This window comes from Thalassophryne amazonica, chromosome 12 (assembly GCF_902500255.1).
Source record: "Thalassophryne amazonica chromosome 12, fThaAma1.1, whole genome shotgun sequence".
Taxonomy (NCBI): Eukaryota; Metazoa; Chordata; class Actinopteri; order Batrachoidiformes; family Batrachoididae; genus Thalassophryne; species Thalassophryne amazonica.
This window is the reverse complement of record NC_047114.1, coordinates 49,619,877-49,643,056: the sequence shown is the minus strand read 5'-3', so window position 1 is coordinate 49,643,056 and position 23,180 is coordinate 49,619,877. Positions and strand designations below refer to the sequence as shown.

The window sequence follows — 23,180 nt, the reverse complement described above, 5'->3', positions numbered from 1 at the left end:
ATGTATTTCGTAAGTATAAAATTATGAAATAAGTCAGTGGGCTGTGACAAAGCCAAAAATGCAATCTGTTAATAGTGTTTTAGAATGTTTGAAGTTTAAATGCAATCTGTTAGGGATGTAGTCTTTTAAATAATGGTTAAAATTATGAAATAAATCGGTGACATGTGACAAAGTCATAGAAATGTAATCTGTTAAATTATGTTGATTAATGATGCTTGATATTGCAAGATTGTATTGTAAAAAAGGGGCAGAATATATAAGACTTGTTCTTCCAATCTGCTCCTTTTCATTCAATGGTTTGCAATGTTTTGTTATTTCTGCTTTTCTGTTTTTTTTCTTTTAAATGAATGAAATAAATATTATTAAAAAAAATTATCACTGATCACTGCAGAAGACACCAAGGATGATAATTTATGAGGAACATTTGTTAGAATTGAATCAATCAAAGTGGATTCATCAGGACTTTTAAGATTTGGCCTTGTAGGTAGGTTAAATTTCAATTCAATTCAATTTGTTCATTTTGTATAGTGCCAACTCACAACAGTGTTGCCTCAAGGCCCTTCACATAAAACAATTAAAAAAACAAAATAAAATTAATTAAAAGATTAAAAAGCACAATAACAAGACTTAAAAAAATAAAAAGAAGCATAGTAACACAACATACTAGCCATAAGTAAGAGAAAACAAGTGTGTCTTAAGTATAGACTTGAAAGTCTCCACAGAATCTGACTGCTTTATTGATGCAGAGAGATCATTCCACAGAACAGGGACATGATAAGAGAAAGCTCTATGACCCGCAGACTTTTTATTCATCCTAGGGACACAAAGTAATCCTGCATCCTGGGAATGCAAAGCCTGGGCCGGTACGTAGGGTTTAATTAGATCAGCTAGGTAGGGCGGTACCAGTCCAGGTTGACCAGCTTGCTAAGATTAATAGTGTCACAGAAAGATTTAAATTAATCAGAGACTGATTTAGCTGGTAACAATTCAGATCTCCAGCCATACTACAACACTGCATATAGCACCCAGCGTTTACTCACTGTCCATCATTTCAAAACATCATGGATTAATGCCTCGTTCCTGCTTAATAAAACAGCCTTGTTTCTGCAGACATTCACTGTCGAGCTGGATGTGAAATTATATTGCTCAGTATGTCAGCATACTGAGCAATATAATTTACTTTGAAGAAAAGATGCTTTAAGGTTGATAATGTCTTCTTGGTGGCAGAAGGAGGCCTATAGCACCCAGCAACAGTTAGAGAGAGGGACCTGGCTATTTTCACATTCAAGACCAAAAACTCCATTGCTTACATTGCTTACCATCCCTGGTTCTCAAGACCAGGCACTTAAGTGGCTCTACAACACTCTTTTCTACTCTTCTATTTTACTCTTCCTTTTTAGATATTTAGATATACCTTAGTATACTAGCATAGTTCCACCTTAGAATTGGAATGGTGTTCTTATAATGATCTGGACTGCTGCTTTCTGAACGTTTGGGGAGACCGAAAAGAAGAGAGTTGCAATCATCCAGGTGGCAGGTTACAAGAGACTGGAGGATGGTCCTGAGGAGAGAAGTGAGGGAGTGACGGAGCTGGTTGATGTTTTGAAGATGGAAGTATGCAGACCAGGTGACATTATTGATATGGGTTTGAAATGACAAAGCACCGTCAAGGATGACACCCAGACTCTGAGGGGAGGGGGAGACAGAGGAATTGTCAGTAGTAATGGTGAAAATGTTAGCTTTTGTGAGAGTGGCTTTTGAGCAGACTAGGAGAACCTCAATTTTGTCACGGTTGAGTTTCAGAAAGTCGGAGGAGAACCACGATTTGATTTCCTGTCGGTAGTCACAGAGGGAGGTGAGAGGGAGGCTGGAGGTGGGTTTGGTGGAAAGGTAGAGCTGGGTATTATCCACATAGCAATGAAATTGAGTGTTGTGTTTCTGGAATATATGGTCAAGGGGGAGAAGATAGATAATGAAAAGGATAGGATTGAGGACAGAGCCTTGGGGAGACAGGAGATGGCTGGGAGGTGAATGTTTTTAACAGAATTAACTGAATGCAGCCAGAGAGATATGTTGAAACCAGTCCAGGGGTGTGTGTGTGAGAAACCAATAGATGCCAGTCTATGGAGGAGAATGGAATGGGAGATGGTGTCAAAAGCTGCACTCAGGTCGAGGAGGATGAGAATGAATAGGAGTCCGGAGTCTGCCATCAAGAGGTCATTGATTATTTTGATTAGAACTGTTTCTGTGCTGTGGTGGGGATGGAAACCAGACTGGAACTGTTTATAAAGCTTATTATTAGCGAAATATGAGTGGATTTGAGATGCAACCATTTTTTCCAGGATTTTTGAGATGAATGGCAAGTTGGAAATGGGACTAAAGTTGCTGAAGTTATTGGGGTCTGAACCAAGTGCACACCTATCCACATTCTACGCACCTTTCCACATTCCACCCTGGAGGGAATCCCCATAAAGAAGCAATCCCATGACTTTTCTGCTGTGAGACAACAGCACTAACCACTGAGCCACTGTGCTGCCCTGCTCATATTCTAGTGATATTCATTTGATTTCTTTTTGACAACCAGTTAAAGCATTTTCTCAAATGTAGGTAATAAAAATCCAATTCATTTAATTTGAACATCTGTTGAAAACTATTTTAAATGCTAGTTAAGTCACCTAAATATTTGTAAGGTCTTCTAAGTTCTTATAACCTTTGTATATGATAAAGGGCCACACAATTAAATGTGACTTGACTTAATATGACAAACAGTTTCTGCATTGACATATACACAGGAAATTTTGCTGAGTAAAATTTACTTTGCTGGGATAACTTTGGTCCCAGTCAGATAGAGTAAAATATACTCTACCATGGGGCTAAATCAACTCAACATAATGTAAAATCAACTCTTATTGGAGTAAAACCACTTGCATTGACTAGACGGTATAGCAGACTGAACGGTCCGCCCTAAAACTCAGTCCACCCTGCCTTAACTGTGCATACGTCATCAGCCCTGGTTCACTGTTTAACACCTTGTTTCTGCTTAAAACTGCACTCCAGTCATCATCTGTCTCAGCGACAGATATCTGAAGCTTTTTTACAACAATCATTTCCACATAAATTCAGCATTATTTCATCAGAAAAGGCGGAGAAAGCGATCATAGCGCCACAGCTACACGGCTGCTAGCTGTTGCATTCACTCACCGTCCATCGTTTCAAAACATCACGGATTAACGCCTCGTTCCTGCTTAAAACGGCCTTGTTTCTGCTTAAAACTAACTTTAGAATGATTTAAGAGGTTTTACTTTGTCATCTAATGGTTAATAATTCCATTAATCCATCTGATTGCTTTGGGTGAAGAGAGTCCGTCCAGAGCGGCTGTGTGGTGAAATGACGGATGCTCATTGGAGGTGTGTGTGTGTGTGTGTGTGTGTGTGTGACCGTTTGGTCGGTGACACCAGTAGAGCTGATTTCACGCTATAGTAGTGTGGTTTTTTTTTTTACTCTATTTAGACTGGGATCAATTGTTATCCTAGCAGAGTAAATTTTACTCAGCAAAATTTACTGTGTAGTGTGTACTGGAAAAGTTGATTATCAGTGTGACAGTAAAACATTACTGAATAACTAGACATAATACGACCTAGAGGTGCTATATAATGATAAATTAACAAAGGGCTCAGAACACAACCCTGTGGTATGCCATATTTCACTGCAGAACATTTAGATGCACAGTTGAGGCAGTAAGTTTAAAATATACATTGGCTAAATATCTTCAGTTTCAGTTTTCCATAACCACAGATTTCATGTTACCAAACAGTTCATGTTAAATGTGTTCACGTGGCACCTTCTTTCCCACAGACAGTTATTTGAAAATAATTGTTACAGGACTGGTTTATTTAGTTTTTTTATTCATGTTTTTCTGATTCACAGTTGGTCAAAGGTGTGCATACATAAAACTCTGTCTTTAAATTTCATGGAAAAGTAAAAAAAAATTGACATGTATGTTTGCAAATAATATTGCATCTTGCTTTATTTTGCTACAAAAAGCAAGCTTATTTTGATACTGTTGACATAAAAATATGGTTTCTGTACTGCATATTAAAATGACACATCTTCTCATTCCCAGTGCCATCATTTAGTTTTCCTACACTCCTGGTTGATACATATTGTTAGCTTTATATGCTGAACAAAAGCCTCAGTACAGTTACCCAACTGCTTTGGGGACCTTCACATTTTCTTATGTTTATAATTCTGCAGGGGAAATGGCAGAGGCGGACTATCATGACAAAACAGAGCTTGTAGAGTCCCAATCACACCACTGCATATTGCAAGCACTGATAACAGAACCAACCACTCTGGAAACCTGACAATATGCTGCATTGTTAAAAGAGCCACAACAGATGTTATTTTGTCTTAAACCTAAATTGTTGTAGTTTGTCTCACACAGAGAACCAAGGGGGCTTTGTAGCAGAAAGTCTCAAAGTGGGCTAGGTGGACCCTTTCAGGTCCTTGACACTTGGCCAGGGAGCCTGAAAAAAACAATTGATGAGAAAACAAATAATTAATAAAGTTGTGCTGTGTCAACAAAATGCACGTCAGCATACTGAGCAATAAAACAAGCTCAAATTTGGGTCACTTTCTCCAACTTCTTTGAAGTGAACAGAGATTCTGTTACACTGTCAGAAATGTTTGTTAAGATGTTCTTACCAAACTTGATTTTGGAAAGGTTTTTGTCCTGTTTCACTGCGTTTCCCAACTGTGGCCTTTAGGTTACCCAAGCATACCCCCCCCCCCCCCCCATTTCCACTCTTGTAAACAGATTGGGCTGTGGTGGTATGCTGCAGGGCTGTCCAGGGTCCTCTGTCGGCTGTATGGGGCACTTCCTAGGTGGCTGGGGATACTGTGTGTCTTTGTTGGCAGCTGGGGTAAGGAGTTGGTTGTGTTTCTTCCCTCCACCCAAGTGCGAGAACATTAATCCATGGTGTACGGTGGTGTATAAGGGCATTGCCGGCTCTTGCCCTGGTGGGCAGTCTCAAGAGGAGCAATGGTCAGGTGTCTGTCTGAAGATTTGGGTTCTGTCTGGCACTGGCACTCATCCTATGAGTCATTATTTTACTATTCTACAGTCCCTCACAGTTGCTTCTTCCACCTGGTGACAGAAACGCACGTAGTCCCCTGTGGGGTGGGTTCCTCTATGGTGCTTGCTGTGGCTTCAACACCTGAGTTGCTCTGGGAAGGCAACTCCTCACCACCTCCACAAGATCACACAGATATATCTTATACATTATGTATCTTTCATGAGATTAATTGTTTTCCACATATCTATGCACACATGCCTTCAGTGCTTTTTTCAATATAGGTAGAAAATAATTTGTATAAAATCCTACATATTTCTGGGATCAGTTCTATTCAATTCATTTAAATAGCGCCAAATCACAACAAAAGTCAGGTCTAACATTATGAACCCCACTAAGCACATAGGCAACAGTCGTAAAAAAAAAAATTCCTTGAGTGTTTTTCATGGAAGAAACCTCAAGCAGACCTGACTCAGAGGGGTGACCAACTACATAGACCATACTAAGGGTCCCCTCACATATAGTGCGAATTTGGTTGAATTGCGCATCAAGTGCACATAAAGCAGGAGTTGTATGCAAAATGTGCAAAATCGTAGCTGCTTCCAATGCCTCGTACACCTGTTGCTACACACCAGAGGCTGAAAGACAGAGTTCAGAGCAGAATTCAATCAACTGGAAACAAACAACTCACAGACACTCACTGTCAGCAGCAAGCTATTGTAACTGTTGTCCTGACTGCTTGAGGAGGCTGTGATGGTGTGGTCAGTTATCTTGTTATTTGTTTGTCTAGTTGTTATTTTTCTTTCTCTCCTCACTGTCCTTGTTGGTGTCAGTGGCAGTGTTATGTGCTGACGCGGGTCAGAGAACCGAACCAGCATCTGACAATGGCCCAGCGCTAAATAACCAGAAAGCGGTTCCAAGAAACAAATTTATTCCCCCTCATGTGCAGTAATTCGTGTACAACATAAATAGTCAGCTGTCTTGGCAAGGTGAAGGACGGCGCGCTCTCCAGCGCCCAAATGGATCAAAGCCCGGCACTTCTGGACTCAGATTCACCACCGAACACCCCCCAGGTGGATACGACAAACTGACTCTGTGAAGGACGGAAAAGGTGAGGTAAGTCAACAGAGCTACAACAAATATCCTTCAGAGGCACACACTATCAGCAACACATTCAGGTCTGAATTTAAGCCTTATGTAAATGAGCAGCTTCTCACAACAGGTGGAGGATCATCAATCCGTACGCCACGGCAGTGAGAGGCAAACTGCACAATTCTTATCACTGTTCAAATATACTGCGTAACAAAACGCCAAATTACTATTAACGATTATTCAGACGATAATCACCTCTGATGTGTGCTGACAGCATGTGTCCCTCACCCGTCCTCCTTCACAGGCACGATGTGTCAAACCCTGGCGCGGTCCTCAGCGTCTCACATCCGAATGTCACAAGGTCGAGTTCCCGGCAATTCTGCTCAAATCACTCATGGCTTAAATGCAGAACGCCATCTCATTATCTGCTCAGCTGAAAGTCTTTAAGTCTGCACATGAGCATCATCCACAGGTGCTGCAAGTTGTTAGGCCTGCACGTGAACATCCTCCACAGGTGCAGCCAATAGTTCTGATGAGGGTGAAGGACTCTTCCGCCAGCACCTTCTCTACAGAAAAAAACAGTTTGCACACCACCTGGAGAGCAAAGAAAAGAAAACAGCACCCAAATGTCCAGCCAAACCCCCCAACACACAACAGTACCCCCCATCAACGGGAAGCCTCCCGGCGACCGAACAGACCAGGCCCGAGAACAGCACCTCCCTCCGGGGTCCACGACAGGAAGCAGACGGTGTAACGCCCCCAAAGTCCACAGCAGACAGCAGGACAGGGCACCGCGGCTGGAAGGCCGGCTGGCATCAACAAAAACCCCAAAAGAGTCCCAAGTACAACCTAACATACAAGAAAAATACAAAACCCACCCAAACCCTCCCCAGGGGACCGTCCCATCCAACCCCGGGAAGAAAAGAAAAACTCCCAAATCCAATAACCCAACATAGCCCCGACAACACAATACAAACACAATTTCACATAGAAAAATAACAAACAACCCCTCCAGACGACGTGCAGAGCTCAACACCCCCCAGAAGACCTTTACCGCCAGTTCCAGGAGTAATAACCAAAGCCGGAATCCCACAGAGGTCCCCAGGTATACATGGAGCAACAGCGCCCCCCAGAGGACCGTACCATCAACCCCAGGAGGCACCCTCCCCACAACCCAGGAACCCCAGACCAGGCCACACTTGGCTAGTCAGCCCCACAATCAATTCCCCCCCAGAGGACCGTCCCATCAACCCTGGAGGTGGAACCTGGAAGGAAACATAAAAAACACAAAAATCCAACCCCCGGCGGACTCCATTAAACCACCCCGGGGGCAAATAAAACAACCGGAAACCCTGTTATCCTACCCAGCATCCCGAACGACCCCAGATTACTCCCAGAGCCTATCGTCAGTACAATTTCGGCGAACGGCACAAAACTACCAAGCCGGGGAAGGAAACAAGAAAAACTAACCCAGTCCTATCCCTTAAGTGCAGCGGAAAACCGGAAATACATCCGGTGCCCCTAAACCGACCATACCACCAGCCTATCGGGAGGGGTGGAACTACCAAAATGGCGAACGGCACAGATCGGCCCACCACTCCGACTGAGGTACGTTCCCGCTGCACTACACCCCGGTAACGCCAATGACGAAGGGTCAAAGGCCCACCGGGGCTGGAGTGGAACCGGGTAACAACCAAACCCAAAAAAACGCCCCTGACAACCCCCCCCCCCCAGGCGCAGAGGTTTTCTGAGAAGCGCTCAGCGTAACCAACCTGCACCACCCCACAACCCAAAAGACAAACGGTCTTAGAGTACGTGAGGTTGGGGTTAGGGATACAGGGAAATAAAAAACAACAAAACAAAATGACCCAATCCACAAACAAAAATTGCCTAAGTTCAAATAATGAAGACATACGATTACCTGAGTCCAGCCGAGCTCCGAACTGCCAGTCGTTCACCCAACCAGAACAGCCTCTAATTCCCTAAACATTTTATAACCCCTACATGAAAACAAAAACAGACCAAATAACTAAATAACCAGAGGTCTGCCCCCCCCCTTTTTTTTTTGTGTATATATATATTATGCCTGTCCAAAAACACTTGGAGATACATCATCGTTATCTTTCTTGATGCTTATGTGACCGGGGCGATATGGCTGTTTCAGCTCGTCCGAGCTGCATGGGCTCATCCGCAAGAGGAGCCAGAGGTCCCGTCAGAGGAGTCTCAGTGGGGCGAAGAAGAGGCGGCCCTGATCTGTGTCGGGGAAAGCCCCGAGACGGAAAGACCCGCTCAGATGTCCGCCCTCTCTTGCGTCCACGCTCCTTTGTCCGATCATCTAGACGAATAACCAAAGATATTAGCTCATCTAAATCTTTTGGTTCATCACGGACTGCTAGCTCATCTTTTAATAAATCGTTCAAACCATCCACAAACACTCCTCTCAAAGCTGCGGCATTCCAACCAGACTGAGCAGAAAAAATTCGGAAATCAACGGAATAATCCGCCCCAGTCCGCCTCCCCTGCCTGAGATTCAGCAACCGTTGGGCAATGGTATTTGTTTTCACCGGATGGTCAAAAAACAATCAGAACTCCCGGGAGAAATCCTTAAAGGATCCTAACAATGGAGAGTTATTGCTCCACAATGCAGTGACCCAAGCTAAGGCGTCACCTCGAAGCAAATCTGTCACATATGAGACACGGTTACCATCAGAAGAGAAGGAAGCCGGTCGCTGAGCAAAAACCAGAGAACATTGCATCAAAAACGGAGCACAGGTTTCAACATTTCCCGCATAAGGTTCCGGATGACAAATAATTGGTTCGGAAGCTGACTCTCTGGGTGATGGAGTTATCTGCACCGGTATCGATGGTGCCGCAGCTGGAGTAGCAGGAAGCGGAACGGCTTGCGCTGCGAGCTCCGTAACACGGGCATGTGTTTGTTTAATTTGGTTTGCGAGATGCTGTAATTGCTCCCATATCTTCTCCAAGTGTTCTTGAACTCTTTCTGCAAATGGAACCGCTTCTGCCGCTGGGTCCATTTTGTACTGGCCGGGAACTACTGTTATGTGCTGACGCGGGTCAGACAACCGAACCAGCATCTGACAATGGCCCAGTGCTAAATAACCAGAAAGCGGTTCCAAGAAACAAATTTATTCCCCCTCATGTGCAGTAATTCGTGTACAACATAAATAGTCAGCTGTCTTGGCAAGGTGAAGGACGGCGCGCTCTCCAGTGCCCAAATGGATCAAAGCCCGGCACTTCTGGACTCAGATTCACCGCCGAACACCCCCCAGGTGGATACGACAAACTGACTCTGTGAAGGACGGAAAAGGTGAGGTAAGTCAACAGAGCTACAACAAATATCCTTCAGAGGCACACACTATCAGCAACACATTCAGGTCTGAATTTAAGCCTTATGTAAATGAGCAGCTTCTCACAACAGGTGGAGGATCATCAATCCGTACGCCACGACAGTGAGAAGCAAACTGCACAATTCTCATCAATGTTCAAATATACTGCGTAACAAAACGCCAAATTACTATTAACGATTATTCAGACGATAATCACCTCTGATGTGTGCTGACAGCATGTGTCCCTCACCCGTCCTCCTTCACAGGCACGATGTGTCAAACCCTGGCGCGGTCCTCAGCGTCTCACAACCGAACGTCAAAAAAAAAAAACATTTTACAGAACATGATCCCTTTCATAATTATTTAATTTGCTCAAAATTTTGATTTTGAAATTTGGGCACAAACACAGCCAGTACAGTAGAATCAGCAAAGCGTATCAACAGTAGTCAACAATCGTCAACATTCATCATAGTCAGGGACATTGTCTTCCCAATCCTTTGTTACTTCAATTTTTCTGTTACAAAATGTCAACACGTCATGCTTGTAAATGTGCAGTAAATTTTGTTCAGAAACACTCCATACATGTTAACTACAATATCTCAGAATTGTAATTGTCAAAATAAGATGCACATTTCAGAATCAGAATTAGAATCAAATTTATCACCATGTAAATTCTCATATTCAAGGAATTTCATCTGGTGTTATTGGTGCATAAACAATGATAATAAAAAGAAGAGGAAAACATATTTCTGTGAGAAGTAAAAGAGTCAAATAGTCAAATAGGCAAGACTATGTTCACTGTTAAATGAATATAACATAGTGGGTTAGAACTGTGCAAAAGCATATGATTTTGCACAGCATTAGTGAAGGTTACAAATGATCTTCTTATGGCTTCGGACAGTGGACTTATCTCTGTGCTTGTTCTGTTGGACCTCAGTGCTGCTTTTGATACTGTTGACCATAAAATTTTATTACAGAGATTAGAGCATGTCATAGGTATTAAAGGCACTGCGCTGCGGTGGTTTGAATCATATTTGTCTAATAGATTACAGTTTGTTCATGTAAATGGGGAATCTTCTTCACAGACTAAAGTTAATTATGGAGTTCCACAAGGTTCTGTGCTAGGACCAATTTTATTCACTTTATACATGCTTCCCTTAGGCAGTATTATTAGACGGTATTGCTTAATTTTCATTGTTACGCAGATGATACCCAGCTTTATCTATCCATGAAGCCAGAGGATACACACCAATTAGCTAAACTGCAGGATTGTCTTACAGACATAAAGACATGGATGGACCTCTAATTTCCTGCTTTTAAACTCAGATAAAACTGAAGTTATTGTACTTGGCCCCACAAATCTTAGAAGCATGGTGTCTAACCAGATCGTTACTCTGGATGGCATTTCCCTGATCTCTAGTAATACTGTGAGAAATCTTGGAGTCATTTTTGATCAGGATATGTCATTCAAAGCGCATATTAAACAAATATGTAGGACTGCCTTTTTGCATTTACGCAATATCTCTAAAATCAGAAAGGTCTTGTCTCAGAGTGATGCTGAAAAACTAATTCATGCATTTATTTCCTCTAGGCTGGACTATTGTAATTCATTATTATCAGGTTGTCCTAAAAGTTCCCTAAAAAGCCTTCAGTTGGTTCAGAATGCTGCAGCTAGAGTACTGACGGGGACTAGCAGGAGAGAGCATATCTCACCCGTGTTGGCCTTTCTTCATTGGCTTCCTGTTAATTCTAGAATAGAATTTAAAATTCTTCTTCTTACTTATAAGGTTTTGAATAATCAGGTCCCATCTTATCTTAGGGACCTCGTAGTACCATATTACCCCATTAGAGCGCTTCGCTCTCAGACTGCGGGCTTACTTGTAGTTCCTAGGGTTTGTAAGAGTAGAATGGGAGGCAGAGCCTTCAGCTTTCAGGCTCCTCTCCTGTGGAACCAGCTCCCAATTCAGATCAGGGAGACAGACACCCTCTCTACTTTTAAGATTAGGCTTAAAACTTTCCTTTTCGCTAAGGCTTATAGTTAGGGCTGGATCGGGTGACCCTGGACCATCCCTTGGTTATGCTGCTTTAGACGTAGATTGTGGGGGGGTTCCCATGATGCACTGTTTCTTTCTCTTTTGCTCCGTATGCATCACTCTGCATTTAATCATTAGTGATCGATCTCTGCCCCCCTTCACGGCATGTCTTTTTCCTGGTTTTTTCCCTCAGCCCCAACCAGTCTCAGCAGAAGACTGCCCCTCCCTGAGCCTGGTTCTGCTGGAGGTTTCTTTCTGTTAAAAGGGAGTTTTTCCTTCCCACTGTGGCCAAGTGCTTGCTCATAGGGGGTCGTTTTGACCGTTGGGGTTTTTCATAATTATTGTATGGCCTTGCCTTACAATATGGAGTGCCTTGGGGCAACTGTTTGTTGTGATTTGGCGCTATATAAGAAAAAAGTTGATTGATTGATTGATTGGTGTGCAGGTGTACAGTACCTTTCAGTGCTGGGTGGGGGCAGGGTAAATGGAGATCTCTGGCATTATTTATTAGTCTAGCTGCAGATGGAAAGATGGACCTCAGCCGTCTGCCAGAGGGGTGGGTGACAAAACATTTGTGTCCTGGGTGAGAGGGACCGACCACAGCCATCTTGCTCGCCTCAGGGCCCTGGAGGTGTACAGGTCGTGTAGGGATGGCAGATTGCAGACGATCACCTTCTCTGCTGCTTGGATGATATGCTGCAGTCTGCTCCTATCCTTAGTAATGGCAGCAGCATACCAGATTGTGATGGAGGAGGAGATGATGGACTCGATGGCAGTGTAGAAGTTTACCATCATTGTTTTTGGCAGGTTGAAATTCCTCAGCTGCTAGAAAGTGCATCCTCTGTTGTGCTCTCTTGATGAGAGAGCTGACGTTCAGCTCCCACTTAAGGTCCTGGGTGATGGTGATCCCAGGGTAATGGAAGGGCTCCACAATGGCAACTGGGGAGTCACACAGGGTGATTGGGTTGGACAGGACTGGGTTCTTGCTAAAGTCAATAACCATCTCCACTCCACTCCGCAGGTTGTTTTGTCTGCACCAGGACACCAGGTGATCAATTTCCCTTCTGTTGGCCAACTCGTCCCCATCAGAGATGAGTCCAGTGAGGGTTGTGTTGTCTGCGAACTTCAGGAGCTTTACAGACTGGTAACTGGAGGTGATGCTGTTGGTGTACAGGAAGAAAATAGGGGGAAAGAAGGCAGCCTTGGGGGGGATCAGGTACTGATGGACCATGTGTTGGAGATGTCCCCTCCCAGCTTCACATGCTGCCTGCTGTTGGACAGGAAATCAATGATCCACCTGCAGGTGGAGTCGGGCATGCCAAGCTGTGAGAGCCTGTCCTGCAACAGGGCCAGGATGATTGTATTGAAAGCAGAGCTGAAGTCCATAAACAGAATCCTGGCGTAGGTTCCTGGCGAGTCCAGATGCTGGAGGATGAAGTGGAGGGCCGTGTTGACAGCATCATCTAAAGACCTGTTGGGTCTGTAGAGGAACTACAGGGGATCCAGGTGAGGGTCAGAGATGGCCTTGAGGTGTGTGACAACAAGGCGCTCAAAGGTCTTCATCACTACAGCGGTCAGGGCGACAGATCTGTAGTCATTAAGTCCAGAAGTTCTTTGTTTTATGGGGATGGGGATGATGGTGGAGGTCTTGAAGCATGCTGGCACCTGGCATGTCTCCAGTGAGGTGTTGAAGATGTTTGTGTACACCAGGGACAGTTAGTCTGCACAGTTCTTCAACATGGATGGGGAGACAGAGTCAGGTCTGGCTGCTTTGTGTGGGTTCTGTTTCTAGAAGAATCTGTTAACATCCCTCTCATGAATGGACAGAGGCATGGTGGGGGAGGAGGTGCTGGTGGTTGTCACTGGAGATGGTAGTGAGGCTGTCCCATTGTCTATCAAATCTGCAGTAAAACCTGTTCAAATGGTTTGCTAAACAATGGTCTTTGGCAGAGTGGGGGAGGTTTGGTTTGTAGGTGATGAGAGAGACCTTTCCAGACAGAAGTGCAGTCGTTGGCTGAGAACTGATGTTGGTGTTTCTCAAAGTACAGCCGTTTAGCTTCCCTTACCGCCTTCCCAAACATGTACTTTGATTTTGATTTATCAAATAATGACAATCAATTAATGTACAAATAATGAATGTTTTAGTTCAATGGTACGAATATTTCATGAGGTGAAAGCTGGAACATACCATTCAATGAGACGAACCACACAGGCCTGACTGGTGGATTGCTGCAGAGATGGTTGTCCTTCAGGAAAGGTCTCTCCACAGAGGAATCCTGGAGCTCTGACAGTGTGACTATCAGGTTCTTGGTCACCTCCCTGACTAGCCCTTCTTTGCCATCAGTTTAGATGGGCTGTCAGCTGTAGGAAGACTCTTGGTGGATCTCTACTTCTTCCATTTATGGATGATGGAGGCCACTCTGCTTACTGGGACCTCACTGGTGGTCTAGTGGATACGTATTGGGCTTCAGACCAGAAGATCATTGGTTCAAAACCCAGCCAGACTGAAAAATTACAGCGGGCCCTTGGGCAAGGTCCTTAATCCCCTAGTTGCTCCTGGTGTGTAGTGAGCGCCTTGCATGGCAGCACCGTGAAATCGGTGTGTGAGTGTGAATGGGTGAATGTGAGGCATAATTGCAAAGCACTTTGAGCTTCTCATACAGATGGAAAAGTGCTACATAAATGCAGTCCATTTACCATTTACCTTCAAAGCAGCAAAAATGTTTCTGTACCCTTCCCCAGATTTGTGCCTCGAGACAATCCTGTCTCTGAGGTCTACAGACAATTCCTTTGACTTAATGCTTGGTTTGTTCTCTGACATGCACTGTAAACTGTGGGACCTTGTATGTAGACAGGTGTGTTCCTTTCCAAATCATGTCCAATCAACTGAAATTACCCCAAGTTGGCTCCAATTAAGCTGTAGAAACATCTCAAGGATGATCAATGGAAACAGCATAGGTGTCAACCTGACTCCAGAAAGGGCAAAGAGGGTGCAGATTTCTTTGTAACCACCAACTCCACCAGGTGATTTGACTGATTAACAGCAGATGGGATGAGCAGATGAGATGAGATCATCAATTAAATTAAATATAATTTAATTTAATTTAGGGTTAATTAAATAAATTAAAAACTGCCCAATTTGGCAATACACACAATTTATGTACACTTGGCAATCAGCTTTTGGTCATATTTTGACAAATCTTGTTTAGGAAAGGAAAGTCTCCAACAATGGCTTTCGCCAGTGTAGTGTTTAGGGTACTTATTGGATTAACAAAAGCCTGTGTGTCCGGGGGGTGGTGGGGCATATTTTTGTTTTTGAAATTCTTATTTTAAAATGTTACCATAAAGTGATATGTAATTAGGGGTGTGGTTACTTTGAGTGACAGCAGAGCTCCAAATCTCATGGGGTCAACCTCCCAGAGGCCATTCGATGCGGTCGGCAGCTTTTGTGGAGTATTGTCTGTCATTTTGAGTATTTTGTTACAAACACTTTGAATAATGTGGCTTGTTGTGGGGTAAAACATTCTAACAGATTATCTAAGACATCCCTGCTGAAGTATTCAGACTGAGTGAAATTCTCACCTGATTTAATATTGTATGCTAACAGCATGAGCAGTTTTAGCAACTATAGGTACCTTGAGCATTTAGGTCTCCTTAATAGATGATTACTGACAAAATAAGTAGCTCATTTTTTAATGCATTCTCCAGAAATATATACTCGATAAACACCCAAACTGAGGTTAACCTACTAGCTTAGCAAGGGGCGGATCCAGGATTTTGGAAAGGGGAGGGGAGGGGGGGGGGTCATAGATTTGTGAATGTGTCTTGGTCATGTTTTTCTTGTGAGGTTTTGGGGGCATGCTCCCTGCAAAAATGTTTGAATTTTTAGGTGCCATTTCCTGTATTTGGTGCCTATTTCACCACAAAATGCAGTCACAAACAAAAGCTAAGCTATAACCTGCTTTTTATTCATTTGAACTTTTACAATCTTGAATGTAATGTTATGATGTAATGATGACAAGTAACAGAAAATATTTGAGCTGTATTTTGCTTAAAAGGTGAACAACCTTGCTATACCTTGCTGAATCATGGTCTGGTACAAATGTATTTAGCTGAGTTACTTATTGGTGAATAGAGCATTCAGAAACATAATTCAGCGGGTTTTTTGGTCCATGAAAAGGATGGGGGCCGTGTGCCACCCACACTGGAACTGCCCCTGAGCTTAGCTGGTTCAGACTCAAAGATCAGGCTTCCTTTGTCACACAACGGACTCACCCAAGCTACACTGGTTTATCCATTTATGAGTTCATCATAACATAGCCAGAGGCAGCAGTGCCAATGCTGCCAACATAGCGATGCCCAAATACGGGCTTTATATGAAACCTATAGGTGACGTCACACAGGGTTTGTCCAGTACACAGATAAAGACAAAATTATTAGTCCCCCTATGAAATGTAATGTCTGTTATTCATGTTACAGAGCAAGGAATTTTCAACACAGCATTTGAAGAAAATGTTAAATCTGACAAGGGGACTAATAATTTTGTCCTCATCTGTATTTAGAGTATATGGTGATTACATGTGGAAGGTTGCAATAAAATCAAAGCCTACAATGTTAAAAATATACATATGTTTCCGAGATCAAAACCCCCATACAACTTTCCATTATTCTTGGTACAACAGTGGGCCAATTCCTGTAAAAAAAAAAAAAAAGAAAGAAAGAAAGAAAGATCAAAATCTGGAGAAGTAGATTGAAAAGCCACAATAGGACACATTTTTGCTGATTAAAAGTACCACAATGACAAAAAATAAATATTTTGCCTCTGGTCCTTAATGACGACGCCACTCTGTCATTTGAAGGTTAAATAGGAAACAGACAATTTCTCCTGCGACTCTTCCTAGAATTACCTTCAGCTCCTACATTTTGCTAAATAATTGAAAAGAGTCACCTAAATATTTTGAAAAGAGTTACCCAGTGAGATGGAGTCAGAACACTGTAACCTTTTTCACTCCTCCCAACACATCCCTGAAGTTGTTTTCTGACGTACAGGTTGGGGTTTCCCTATTTTTCTCAGAACTCCACAGTTAAAGAGGATGATAAGGATCAGCCTTTAACCTACTTTTTATGTTGTCGTTACTTAAATTTGTCATTTTATTGTCATCAATGTATGTGTATAGTGTCTCAGGGCACTTTTAAGCCCATGTACAGTAGGTTTGTGGAACATGTTGAAGTGTGTGTGTCTAACCTGCATGTCTTTGTATGTGGGAGGAAGCTGGAGCACCTGGAGGGAACCCACGTAAACTCCACACAGAAAGCCCACAGCTGGGAATCGATCCCATGACCTTCTTGCTGTGAGGCAACAGTACTAAGCATTAAGCCTTATTAGAACCAGCTAGGTGACATTCCATGTCCCAACAGCCAGGGGCTGTGAGCATGGACCGGGCCGCCGGGCCACCCGCCCTCGACCGCCACCCAATCCTCTCTGCACCCGACCCCCATGGCCCCCTCTGCAGGTGGTGAACCCACAGGAGGGCGGGCCCACGTTGCTCTTTCGGGCTGAGCCCGGCAAGGCCCCATGGGCTAAGGCCCAACCACCAGGTGCTCGCGCGCGAGCCCCAACCCCAGGCCTGGCTCCAGGGTGGGGCCCCGGCTCCGCCATACCGGGCGACGACTCGGTCCTTGATTTTTTACTGGTCATGGAGGAAAATCAGCACCTCCAAATACGAGGCCATGGTTCTCGACCAGAAAAAGGTGCTTTGCCCTCTTCAGGTCAGTGGAGTGTCCTTGCCTCAAGTAGATGAGTTTAAGTATCTCGGGGTCTTGTTCACGAGTGAGGGACGGATGGAGCGTGAGATCGATAGACGGATCGGTGCAGCATCTGCAGTGATGCGGTCGCTGTATCGGACCGTCGTGGTGAAGAGAGAGCTGAGTAGGGGGGCAAAGCTCTCGATTTACCGATCGATCTACGTTCCGATTCTCACCTATGGTCATGAGATTTGGCTCATGACCGAAAGAACGAGATCGCAAGTACAAGCGGCCGAGATGAGTTTCCTCCGCAGGGTGGCTGGGCGCACCCTTAGGGATAGGGTGAGGAGCGCGGTCACTTGGGAGGAGCTCGGAGTCGAGCCGCTGCTCCTCCACGTCGAAAGGAGTCAGTTGAGGTGGCTCGGGCATCTTTTCCGGATGCCCCCTGGACGCCTCGCTGGAGAGGTGTTCTGGGCACGTCCCATTGGGAGGAGGCCCCGGAGAAGACCCAGGACACACTGAGGGGACTACATCTCTCGGCTGGCTTGGGAACGCCTTGGGGTTCCCCCGGAGGAGCTGGGGGAGGTGTGTGTGTATCGGGAGGTCTGGGCGGCTTTGCTTGAGCTGCTGCCCCTGCGACCCGACTCCGGATAAAGCGGAAGAAAATGGATGGATAGAACCAGCTATTCATTTTAAATATTCAGCCCGATCACAAGTAATAGTTAATAATTCATAACACTTTTCTAGTGGTTTATTCAAAAATCCACTCAGCCTTTTAAACCTTTTTTTTAAACTTTAGCCTTTCACACAGCGGCTTAGTCATTGGACAGTGTAACATTTCCCTAACAGTTAATCTCTGAACACAAAAGCACACTTGTTGGAGCAGCTGTTCTCCACAGGTGCAAAAAGAAAGATTGTTTTTCTGCATCCTTATAATCTATGCCCTTGTATTTTTTGAAAATAAAAATTGTAAAAAAAAAAAAAAAAAAAAGACGCTAAATTGTTTCTTCTTATTATGCTTTTTACCATTACACAACTCCATACAAATTGTTTTGAATGTGGCAGACGGGACGAGTAATTGAAAAGTATTGCTCCTCCATCCCCTCACCCCCTCCTTTCATCCCTCCTCCCTCTCCTTTTTTCTCCCCCCGTACGTCACATGTTCTTTTCACAGCATAGAAAAGTTTCTGGATTAGGGCAGAATTTACACAAAGCGGCAACGCCACTCCAGCTACACTCCCTAACAACAGAGAAGAGGCAGAGGGGGGAACGAGACGGAGAGAGCGACGCCACGGGGTGAAGACACTCGAACGCCACCCCAGAGAACTCCGAACTCTGACACCAAGAATCAGAAGAGTCCTGCGTAGAGAAAGAGGCAACGGAGGCAGCAAAGAGACGGGGGGATCTTTGCCGACGAGTTCACGAAGGATGGAAGAGAAACAGCTTGCTGGGATCCTGGTAAGTTTTGCTTTTGTTCAGTGATTGCGCGCACACACACACACAGGCTCACACACATCATAGATGAATGAAGCCACATCTCTGTTCGTTGCTGGGATGCAATAGTGGGACCTGATGTTGAGCACCAGCTGGCCTGTTTGAGCACAAAAGGCCCAGGTGGCTGATTTTTTCCCTCTGTACCACCATAACTTTTTCAGTTCTTCCTTTTACATGGAAACACATTTTATTAACACTCTCTGATTTTTTAAAGTAGTGCTTGATTGCTAAACTGGCCTAAAAAAAAAAAAAAAAAATCTTCAACTGCATTTTGACCTTGAGAAGTTTGATTCCTGCCTACATGGCCACCATCACTGGTTCTTAAAAAGTTTGAGAGAAACTTCACTTTACGCAATAATCATAATTCTGCTCTGCTGCCACAACAAAGGTGTTTAGGTAAATGCCTCAGAGTCAGGCCTTAAAATTGAAGATTGGCATCACTGGCAGTCAGGTCACTCCTGTCCATCTCCTTTCAGTCCACGTCCGACAGCGATAAACAAAAAGTCAGTTCAAACTCTCTCCTGACATTCTCACTCGTTTCATGCCGCGCTCTATTCGCTGATGGCATTTTTCTCTGATGCTTCTTTTTGAGATCTTTAAATATAAATGTCATCGGTCTCCCTTCTCCTCTCGCACTCTCAAACACATCATTTGAAAGTGTTTGGAGATGGAGATTTAACAATCAATCAGCTGTATTGGTAGGTGCTCCGGCATCGTTGCTGGAAAAGGGCTGTCAGTTTAGACGTGGCTGTCAGTGGTATCAGGCGCAATTAAAGAACAGCCACATGAGTTGGATTTGGATTGTTTACTTGGAATTTTGGTTTGGAGATATCCCTGTTTGACTGAAGCTGGAGAGCTCTGTTCACAGAAATGTTAGTTACCTTTTCACTGCCCATTAGATATACTGAGCAAAACATCCAAAACAACACCCCAATGTGATTTTTACCCTGCTTCTCAGCAAAGCTGGATATTGTTATCAGTCCTGTGTGTGTTTGTGTTTGTGTGTGTGTCTGTGAGCAAGATAACTAAAATCCAGCTTGATGGATTTTTACCAAATTTGGTGGGAGTATTAGTTGGGCAGATACTGAGATGATTAACTTTTAGACAGGATCAGACAAAGGTCAACATAAATGTGGTGAACAAAACATATGTTCTTCTATATCTTTTCAACCATTAGGGCTAGAGAGATGATCAAAAGTTTACATTAATCATCAAAGTTATTTGTGATTGATTGGTACAAGTGGTGTCATGATGTAGTCACAATAAGTCATAAAAGGAAGTCTTGTTTGTTCAGAGCGTGCAGGATTTGCATCAGCCCTCTGATGTCTTTCATATTTATTGACATGTTTGCCTCACATATTTAGTATGATACAGTACATTTAATCTTGAATCCAAATCTGAAACTTAACATTGCTGTCACACAGTTTTTGTATTGACATCTTTAAACTTTCTCTCGAGAACAACCATTTGGTTTCACAAACCAGCTTCCTGCACAATGTTTCAGTCATTTCATTTCATTTGTGCTGTAGTCACACATTGAACAAATCGTAATCTACTAGAATAGGCATTCAAAGAGTGCAACACATGCACCTTACATATCTGACATCAATTCATGCAAATTCTTTGTAATTCAGTGATAACATAATATATGGTTCTGGTTGGCGTTGACATTTGAGCAAGTCTGTCCAAAATTTAACCACTTTGTCATTGATTAACACTCAACCCATCCACTGTGATTGGTCCATGTTGGCTCCAAATTGAACTAAAAAGTTATGACCTTGTGTTTGGCTTTTAGTGTTCATGTAAACTAAAAGGTCATATGACCAACATAAAGTTGACAAATGACTGCACATTAGTGAAATGGATAAATTTACAAGTAAATGTGTTAAGTTATTTAAACATGGTCAGTCACTTTCATTGTCTGAGTTGGTTTAGAGTATTTTTTTTAATGCTGCATCACATGTCATTGCAAAGTGCCTCTTGTCACTGTGTTGTTATGTTAGCTTCAGATCCTAATGTCTCTCGGTTCCCCCATGTTTTGGATAGATGGTTTCCTTTATTGCTGCTAATGTGTACAATTACTTACTGACTCGTGGCAACACAGCAGTTAGTGAATAATTTGTTTGCCCTCTAGCTAAATTTTGTTTCTGGCCAGTACTCAGTCTGGAACATACAAAGCTCTGTTTAAACTGGCAAACTGTGGAAAACATGATTGGCAGTATTTCAACTTGAAATCAATGACTTTGAGCTTGTGTTGAGTAATGTACTGTAAGCTCAATTATAAGATATGACATTTACCTCCACTTGTCTCTTTCCTGAGGTTTTACTATGTCCTTCAACTACAGTATATGTGTTCAGAGTACTTCATTTTTGTAGTTTTTCCTCAAAGTAGGACAGGGGTTAGGAACACAGTTCTTATCTGCAAAGTAAAGATGGGACAAATTTGTGGAAAAATTGTATAGCAGCTCTAGTAGTGACAGCTGACAACTCATACAAGTTGCCATTCGTGGAACAGTCTGTTGTCTTCAGCTGCAGGGGACAATGATGTCAATCTTGGCTTTGACAAGTCAGCACAGAATCAAAGAAAGCATGTGTCTATGTGTCTGACAGAGAGGGTATGTTCAAGCAGAGAGTCATTTGTTCGCCTTTCCCCAGCTGACACTGTTTCTTCAATCCTCTGCTCTATTTGGACCTGTTTTCTTTGCCTCTATATCTATCTCTGTATACCTATAACAACCATAACAAGGTACAGGAGCTGCCCTTCCTTAACAGCTTGGTTTAAGTATGCTAAAAGCCATGTTTCTACCGCAGATTTTTATGAAATGTAGTGGCAGCCTATCCCTCAATCACTGAATTGATTACATTATATTTGGGGCAAATGAGTAGAGCCCAAACATTTAAGAAAAGTTCAACAAAGGAGCTGGGGCTGGAGCTAGCCTTGATAACTGTACTTCCCATATGTGTATGAGCACTAGTATGTTGAGTGAATGTCAGTCACAGCAGAGGCTAAACATTAAAAAAATGAATTAGTCAGGCAAACTTTTCTTCAAGTAGCCAAGCTGGACCCAATCTTTCAACCAGTGCAGACCAAAGCAAAACCTAGCAGAGCCCTTAGTCAGAGCAATTAAAAACATGTCCATACATTTAATTTATTTTTAACACTGCATTGGAGGCTTATTCGTTTTATGAGTGGACAGATTTTAATCAAAGTTGTTAACAAAGTCCAGCTGGACTGGAACAGGTATCATGTTACCATACCCTTCTGTTTTGAGGCAGATCCTCATTTACTATAAAATGGCAAATGCTTACAATTTTAATTTAGCCATATATTAATTTCCATGCTTTGGAACAGGTCCACGTTCAAATGAGTGCACTACTCATTTTAAAAGGATTTGTATGTATTTTTTTTCTTAACCTATCCATTTACTTTACAGTCTGGTTAAATATATGTGTGCTGGTCCAGATGGCTGGTGGATGGACCTGTCAGTGTAAATCTACCGATATACAAGGAGCTCGCTTCCTGCTACCGCTTGGCTCGGCTGGTATCCTTCTGCCGGGACTCTTTCTATCCAAACTTAATTCCCCTGCTTGTTCATGTTGTTCAAAGGGAGGCCCGTGTTTTCAGTCTTCCTGCGCTGTCTTTGACTGCCCAGGAAGCCACCACTTTCATTGAACAGATGAGCAGATGGTGCCCTGGCACAAGCCAATACTGGACGGATAGCTGTCCCTTTGTTTTAGTTCCTTTTAGTTAACTTCTTTGGTCTTTAATGTGTCATGTTAAGATCTATACAGGCATGTGAGAAGAGGAGGAGGAGGAGGAGGTCCTGGATTGAGGTTTTGCTTATATGTCTATTTAGGATTGAGTTCACATATATGGCCATGCAGACTGGTTTTGGGGCAAAAAAAATTAATGAATTGGAGTTCCACTCTAAAATCTTCAAAGCCAAATGGAGAAAAGGGTTACCTATGAGGGCTATCATTAAAATATACAAGCCACAAACAAAAGAATGGAGAAAACACAAACATTTCAAATTTACATTGTGTCGAAAGAATAAAGACAATTCGCTGCCTCCTTAGGTGGTTCATTTCAGAGAAAAGCAACACATAGAAAACCACAGAGGGACTACCTGGGAGGTCTTGACTGTAGTCTGTGAACATTCAATACTACAGACTATGTTCAGTGTACAACACATTGGATCCAGACCATTATGTGACTTGACAAAATGATGGCCTTTCAGAAATTTTTTTTCAGTAATAACAACCTAAAAAATGTGGGATGATATGGAAAATGCAAAAAACAAACAAACAAACAACCCCCCCCCCAAAAAACAACCAACCAAACAACAACAAACAACAAAAAACAGGTAGGTAATTCTCAAAAAAAAAAAAAAATGTGT

General features: G+C 43.2%; 1 protein-coding gene across 1 annotated transcript in view; it reads left to right on the top strand.

Moving 5' to 3' along the window:
• Window positions 1-23,180, top strand: part of slc6a9 (solute carrier family 6 member 9) — a 304,297-nt gene that overhangs the window by 21,787 nt on the left and 259,330 nt on the right. Inside the window, exon 3 of the mRNA XM_034183551.1 lies at window positions 18,464-18,747. Within this exon, the coding sequence (XP_034039442.1) occupies window positions 18,718-18,747 (30 nt within the window). The 5' untranslated portion in view covers window positions 18,464-18,717. The remainder of the gene's footprint in view (window positions 1-18,463; window positions 18,748-23,180) is intronic.